Here is an 8,265-nt window from a genome sequence, read left to right on the forward strand (position 1 = left end):
GGAAAAGATGATTTTAGGAGAGAGTGGATAATATTTGGTGAAAGAGCATTGATTGTAACATTTTGGTTATATAAACAAAGGAAAAAACAAAATTCAAGAAGCAAATAAATGATTAGACACGGTTTTTCTAGACAAATTACGAAAAAATGTGGAACTAAATATGGAAATGGGAACTATATTTTGGGACACTCAAAATGGAAATGGGAACTATATTTTGGGAAGGAGGAAGTATTTTGAAACAAATTCTTTGCCTTACAATTAATAATTAATAATAGAGGATCAGTCACATAAACTGGTACAAGTTATATTGCTAGTTACGCAATCCAAGTTCCAAGTATTACAATCTATCGGGAGACATTATTACAGACAAGACTCCCCTGGTCTCATGTACAAGTTTGAGTGTACACACTTCAACGTGGGAGACCCACCGAAATTTTTTATGCGCAACAATTTGTGTAGAAACAATGGTTATTACATATGGCTCCAAGTAAGCTTACCAAAAATCAATGGACCATCTAAGCCTACAAAGAGGGGAGACATCATGTCTTAAATCTTTGCGTTAGTTTCTCAACACCTTCCTTCACTGTTGCACCAAAGCCAGCAGCATTTTGTTGCAATTCTTGTACAGACCCGCCTACTTTTGCAACAGCAACATCTTTCAATTCAATTGTTTGCTCGCCTGCCTTGGAGATCCGTTCTTTGATGCCTGAAATTAGTGACTGAATCTTCTGGATAATCTTGGTAATTATCTCTCTGGATTTCCCCCAAACTTCATCTGCCATAACCTTGAGCTTGTCCATCAAATTTTCAGCCCTCTCAGTGGTTTCTTCTACTGATAGTTTTTTCCCCACATTGGTCCATGTAATATCAGCTGAGGCCTCCTCACGAAGGTCCTCGTCAACCATTACTTTGAGGCCTTTTCTCTCCCAGCGATCTCTTGCCTCCTCCAGCGCTTTTGCATGCTCTTGCACTCTTTTTGCTTCATCTTCTGCCCATGTCCTGAATCATAAATAAACATAACCAAACTTGAGATATTCATAGAAGTATAATTTATATGATAGTGGGAAAATTTACTGGAAGAGTAAAAGAATTGGTTTCTTATCTAATCCCTTTTTAACCAGGGATTTCTTGAATTAAGAATAAATAGAAGGATATGTTTTCTTGGATAAATATATTTTATCTTGATAAAGAAAAGATGCACATCATCTTCACATGAAATGAAAATAATGCACTTGGTTAAATATATGCATTATACTTCCTCCGTTTTTTTTACATGTTACACTTTCTATTTTAGGAAGTTTCAAATTAGATGTTACACTTTTATTTTGGGTAATAACTCTCTATCTCTCTCCTATCACATGTTCACATGGGACCATTTTGTTTTCTTTCTCTCTATTTCTCTCCTCTCCAAAAATTACCTAGGAATCCGTTATTTGAAAAGTGTAACATGTAAAAAAAAACGGAGGAAGTATACAATTTTGGCAATTTTTTTTTTTCAATATCTTCTGTAACCTAAAATCAGAATTGCTATATTATATACTTACCGGGCCATGGAGAGGGCCTTTCTCTCAACCTCCAGCTCATATTGCAATCTGATGATTGCTTGATTTTCTTCTTCCGATTCTTTCTTGAGCTTTTCAATCCGTTCCTTCTCATATGATATCTCAACCTTATTACTCATCACACTTTGCAGCTGCTCTTCCAGCTCATGCCTCAATCTAGAAAGAACTTCCATCTCTGATTCTATAGTAGCCCGTTCCTTCATCAAAACAATATTTTTTTCTTCTCTCTCTGCTCTAAGCCTATCAACTTCTTGTTTTGCTTCTTCAGCCATTAATTGCACAGCATCTATTTTTTCTCTTTCCATCAGAAGCTCCTTCTCGAAACTCGCATTGATATCCTTTTCGACTTCTGCCACCAACGCATTATGGGCAGAAACAGCTTTGTCAGCAATGGAATCTGCTTCTATACGAGCAAGCTCTTCGCTAACTACTTCAGCTGCCTCCCCAGTGGACAGAGCAATTGCAGCTTGGCCTTTCGTGACTGGCTTATCTGGCTGGAAAAGTCTAGTGTATCCTGCAAGTTTAATGTAAACAACCCATCAAACATCCAAGCTCGAAGGAAACAGAAAGAAAGCTATACGTCAACGATACGGGACAGAGACTGACCAAATGCAAGTGCCACAATTCCTTGCTCTGCTGCAGATAGGTCAGCCACAAGGGCAGGACATGCATCCTGGTCAATTTTGTCGATGTCAATGAAACCAGAAAGTTGGTGCAGAACCTATTGGAAAGTGCGAAAGGCATAAGTCTCTATATTAAAATATACATTTATTGTAAATGATTAGAATATGATTGTATCTTAACCTTTCTGTCAGCTTCTGGTAGCTGTCTCTTTTCCAAGGCCATCTTCCAGGTCACAAGATCTTGACGAGATAAAGTGCTGCACAGAAAAAAAAATCATGAAAATAAGGACCATTGAAGTCCATTGACACGAAAAAATGTAAAGCAAATACAAAGGTGGAAAATTACAAAAAGATAAAAAACTTGGTTTGGTAAATTACCACCACTCCCTCTCATAAGGCACCTAAAGTAGAACCTAACTCAAACCGCACCCCCTAGGGAGGATCAAACACACACACATGAAAGACAGGAAGGGATTACTAGCCTTCCACTCCCTAATTTTCAAGTTCAGAGCATATGTTTGTACAATACAACTACCACAGCATGTATCCCACTAAGGAACTAACCCTGAGCAGGGAAGCCTCAATACAAATGCACAGGGACAAAAAATTGATAGTAATAATGGGATATGGAAGTAGAAAGTTCAGACATTCTAGAGAATCAGCTAAGAGGCAAAAAGTTCTTTGCTTATTGGTTAAGACCAAGCTTCTATATACATTAGTTCTCAGCTGACTTCTCCAATCCTACTGTATATAAGCAAAAGGCTAAAAGTATGAGTGGTCCAATAACATGCAAAAAGATCAGGTAATTGAGAGTGATACTCAACTTGGTGACCAAATATATCAATATTAGAGTACTACAGTTTTCCATTTAGGGATTTCTAAGTTGTAGATAGGCCTATTCTTGCTAATTACTCCGCCCCCCCCCAACTGCTTCTTAGGTTAAGACATTCAGCTCCACATCTCTTGGAAGGTCCATAAACTTGATCAATCAACAAGATAAACTCTGGAAAGGTTGTTTGTTCATAGCAGATAACAGAATCACCTGTCAGGATGGAAGTAAAAAGAACCTATCTCTTCATCAGCAGAAGAAAGCATATCTTGTCTTGAAAGCTTGCTAGATATAAGTCCAGCTTCTGCCAAACCTGGGACACAGGATTTCTTCCTGTTCTATTATATGGTACATTTAAACCCAATAAATCACATCTTGTATTGAAATAACAGTATAACTTACCTTGGATGAATGTGAAGTCAGGATCCTCAGGTGTGATGTCATCAAATGCGAGTTCAGTAACATTTTCTATGAACATAGCCGGATAGACCTTCAAGATCAAGTTTCTGAAAAAAGGAGAATCACATATCATGTATGCACATAAAACAAAAATAAAAAATGGTAAGCATTTAAAAAATCAACGCATAGTTTCATACCGTGAAAGAGCACTACTTGCAGAAACTAACCAACGGGCATACTCACGACGAGTACAGAGATCACCAGGTTGAGCATCACTCTCAATTACCTGAGATTTGTACATCAATATGTCAGAGACACAACATCTTGAAAAAGTTTTTTTTTTTTAAAAAAAAACCATCAATCCAAACAAGATCAAAAAGAAAAAAAGAAAAGAAGAAAATAAAAAAGCAGCCAGTTCTACATTATTTATTGTGGTATCTGGAATAACATAATAGGAATCCGACATAATCCATGTCGTCCTCTTCAAGTTTAGTAAAATTATATAAAAAAGATAAACAAGCTCTGAGAGATAAATAAAAAGGCCTTCAAGCAAGTGAATGCCGATCAAGATGCTCAAATCTTGACAGATTTAATTATCTACAGATATTCAGAAATTCAGGAGCACACAGGCCAAAATGACCGAAAGTACTTCAGATCTTTTTCAAGTTTCTAAATGCAACATGAAGCTGAACACAAAAATCTTCAAAGCAACTAGTAAAAAAAAAAAAAAGTATCGTCAAAGCAAAAGAAATTCACTAGACCAGAAGATAGAACAAGTTTACTCTAAAACTTGTCTAACAGTGTCAAACTGCTGTTCTTTATGATTAGCTTTGACAAACAATCCCTATGCCTCAAAAGGAATTGAATTTGAATTTGCTTCAGTTGCTGACAACTTCAATGTGAACAAGGGAAAAATTAATGGATGCGCATGCTTTGTCGTAGTCTGCTTCGTGCACCAGATATTGACATGGTGCACTGCAGCACTTAGGAACCCAAGCAACCACAGCATATCTGCACGACATCCACCAGCCAATTTCTTTTCGCAGGAGTGTCACAGCTCCAAACTTATTAATCTCTAAGGACTAAGATGTGTTCATATTGGGAACACATAACTTGAACTTGTGTCTCCTGGTGCACTTAGTATGATAAGAAACACAATCTATGTTATTAAGGAAACTACATTTTATCTTGATACATTTGCCCACTTGAGGGAAGTCAACAAATAAGTTTGTCAATAGCTGCATATGCATAATTTGTTGATAAGATCACTATTTAGCTTTTACTTCCCTTTAGTCCATTTCCTTTCTCATATGTATCAAGTTGCGGATCTTTTCTTTTTGTTGGCCAGGGTTTTTTTTTTTTTTTTTTTTTTGGGGGGGGGGGGGGGGGTTATTATCTGAATGGCAGACGGTTTAGGTGGAATTGAATGATAAATGAACAACAGCTATCAAAGCTAGGGAAAGTCACAATTTCTCAGTATTATCAGAGCACACATGCGTCAAATAGTAGCATCTGATCAAACACACGAAATACTAGCTGTACTGAAAGCAACCAAAAGCTTTTGTATTAGAGCTACAATAGAAATTGTGCAGTTCATACAATAATGTAAGCCACAACAATAGGTTAAGGAGTTCAGCAGACATATGAAGAGCACAACTCAAAGAAATTCATGGAAGCATACCTTCAATACTTGCAAGGCCATCAGTGCTTGTGACTGAGTTTGATCAGCAACTGCAGGAACCAAAACTTTTCCAGGAGACACCTGACGCGCTGCAGAAAGTAGTGATGGTGCAGGTATTCCACGAGTTGAGAAACTTGGAGATTGTGATTTAAAGACAGATCTGCCACCAATGGCATCACTTCCATCATTCTGTTCATCAGCAGATAATTTTTCTATAGAAGATACTGTTGTAGAAACTCCGGTCTCCTTAGAGCTACTAGTGCCTGTGAATTTTATATTACTTTCATCCGGAAACTGAAGTGGCTCCTGCAGTTCATTGTCTTCCTTGCTTGCAACTGGTATATCACCTCTAGACACACTGTCAGTTTCTAGAGCTGCATTAGCAGTGCCTAAACTGTCCAGATCTTGAAAATTCGTAGGAACATCAAAGTCGGAACTAGCTTCAGCATTGTTCAGCTCAACATCCAGGCGCTCCTCTGTTTTACTCACCACAGCGCTAGAGGTCGCGTAGGAGCCATCAACACTTTCTATTAGCGGAGATTCAAGTGATTTTGAATTTGTACCCAGACTGTTCACATCAGACGATGTAGTAACAGTTTGTAAACGCTCTTGAGCAGAAGCAACAAGGCCCTCTGACGAATTTTCAAGGACAGATAATGACTCTACATTGGTGTCATCAACAAGTCCCCTTTGACTAGTGATTTCAGTTGGTCCCAGTGACGAGGAAAGATCACTCTCCACACCTGCAGTGCTCTCCACATCGTACCCATTTTGCAGATTACTTTCATCCTCAACATTATACTTCCCATCATTTTTATTCTCTCCCTCCATGTAAACCTCTTCTTCAGAAGTCAATAGTACTTCTTCTTGCTGTTGCGTAATTGACTTCATCTCTGGTACGGGCCCTGCAAAGAACCATTTGAGTAGTTGTACATCATGATCCAGTTCGACTTTGATGCAAATTCATAGACAACATATTCAATAATGTGAAGGCAAATGTTATAGAGCAAGTGAGCAACATGGGAACACAGGAAACAAAAACAACTAAATAAGAGATATTAACTATTACGGGTTTCATTATGTACTCTCTAGTTGTATATATAAGCTTGAGCACTATGATTTTACAAAGGAGAGTGTACTCACTTGGGCTGCTCTTCTTGCCGATTGACATTGCTGCAGACGTAATTCCAGCAACAAGTAAAACACCAGCAAGCCCTACTCCCAGAATTCCTGAAATTCAACTACTTCAAGATCATTAATGCCATCCCTATAACAAGATGAAACTAACACAAATACTATGGGGTGACTCGACACCCACATTTCAAGTATCAATATCTCAACTCGAAACTCGAACATTGTTCCTAATGGTTTCTCAAGCTATCTTTATACTGATATTATTTAATTTCTTTTTCAAAATTTTCCTATTGATTGACACTAATTCTACACCCTTCTCTTCACTGTTGAGATATAGCTCCAATAAAATTTACAAAAGATAAAAAGATACAAGAACACAAGTTGCAAGTTATATCAATTCCCACCTTCTCAAAAACTTTCAACCAACATATATTTTAACATATTTTCAATTTAGACCAAAATTAAGTTATTGCATATTCAAAATCACACATTTTAACCAACTTGATCAACTCCAAAACCACAATTCTTTCCTGACCTAATTTGAAAAACCAAAACAACCAATATACCAACACATAATTCATAAAAAATAAAATTCCTTTAAGACCCAAATTAAAAACCCAATTAAACCCATAACCTGAAAAGCACAAAAAATTAATTCTTTCACCTCCAATCCCATTTTTCTTCCCAGAATTACTAGACTGGTCAGAATTTCCAAACCAATCAGACAAAACATCATTAACTGAAGAAGTGTCCGAATTCGAATTCGTCCAAGAATCTCCAGAAATTCGTTGTTCCGATTCACTGCCATTCTTAACCTCATCTTGCGCAACACAATGAACTCGAAGATTATGGCGGCGTCGATCAACAATGCTTGAAAACCGAGCTTTTGCAAACAACAATGGCGTCTGAGGTTTCCGAAACTTGAAATTGAATTGAAGTTGATAAGACCATGTTGTTGATGTTGTTGTTGGTGTTGTTAGTAAACTCATTTCTGCAACTTGGGGAAAAAATTAGAAGGAAAACCCAGTAAAAATGGAGGAAAATGTGTGAATTTTTTTGTTGAAAGATTGTTGTTGAAGGGTGAATTGGTGACAGACTGAAAGTAGACTTTTTTTTTTGGCACTAAAAATAAAAGTAGATGTTCGAAAGTGATAGAACTATATTATGCTCATATTGTTGAGAGAAAATTTGGTAGGGAAGAGAACGAAAATAGTGAAGTGATCGTCCAAGAATGTTATCTGAATATCTTCTGAGTTCTGAGGTAAAATGGACTTTATTTAATACAAAGTAGTATTAATTTCTTTTTATGAGGATGAAGAGAATCCCACCCACCCTCCTTTTATTGGAAAACCAAAGATAATTTTCTAGAAACATTACAATACATTATGAATTTACAATATGGGTCCGAGAATATTTCCGATAATTTAATAAGATAAAAATAATGTACAGTTTGAGATTGACATTTTGTTATAAGTATAAATCAAAAATTTAATGGTAAGATCAGATATTACAATAGATCATGGATTATACTATGCTTTCGCGTATCAAACTATCAACGTCATGTTGGAAACAAAGCGGTACCACATCAGCGTATAAGTTGGGTAATGGGTTGATACATGGCGGTTTATAATGTTTGCATATTATGTTTTGATAATATAAATTGTAGATGTCAGTTTTGTTAAGGTCATCTAGAAGATGCCCATATAGTTTGGACTAGTTTTGTGATATTTCAAAAACAATATCACTATTATATATGGGAACTCTTGAGAATTTTGGTTTCCACCTTTTTTGATCAATATACCATTTTCTAAGAAAGAAAACTATAACACCTACCACTATATTAGTTCACAAATAAAAACAAAAAAGGAGAAAAAAACCGATCTAACAAGCTACAAAGTATTTACCACTTATCATTTTACTTCACATGCATAAACATGCATATAAGGTTAGTTACCAATTAAACTAACTTAACTGCCCAAAAAAAATTGAACTAATTAACATATCTTTTTATGGAAAATGATATACATAGCCCTTACG

General features: G+C 36.4%; 1 protein-coding gene across 2 annotated transcripts; it reads right to left on the bottom strand.

Annotated features, from left to right (window-relative positions):
- Positions 1–282: 282 nt before the first annotated feature.
- LOC104888539 (hypothetical protein) lies at positions 283–7,517 on the bottom strand. Of its 2 annotated transcripts, none has more exons than XM_010673558.4 (10): positions 6,893–7,517; positions 6,238–6,324; positions 5,095–5,999; positions 3,611–3,699; positions 3,417–3,520; positions 3,228–3,327; positions 2,367–2,442; positions 2,169–2,283; positions 1,545–2,076; positions 283–999 (listed from the first exon to the last, which is right to left on the bottom strand). In XM_010673558.4, exons 1-10 carry the CDS (start codon positions 7,215–7,217, stop codon positions 540–542), a joined length of 2,793 nt encoding a protein of 930 aa, XP_010671860.1. In that variant the 5' UTR covers positions 7,218–7,517; the 3' UTR covers positions 283–539. The 2 variants fall into 2 exon arrangements, with proteins under 2 accessions (XP_010671860.1, XP_048496953.1); XM_048640996.2 differs by having other exon boundaries at positions 6,238–6,335; positions 6,893–7,032.
- Between the last annotated feature and the right edge of the window lie 748 nt (positions 7,518–8,265).

This window comes from Beta vulgaris, chromosome 3 (assembly GCF_026745355.1).
Source record: "Beta vulgaris subsp. vulgaris cultivar EL10 chromosome 3, EL10.2, whole genome shotgun sequence".
In the NCBI taxonomy this organism is placed as follows: Eukaryota; Viridiplantae; Streptophyta; class Magnoliopsida; order Caryophyllales; family Amaranthaceae; genus Beta; species Beta vulgaris.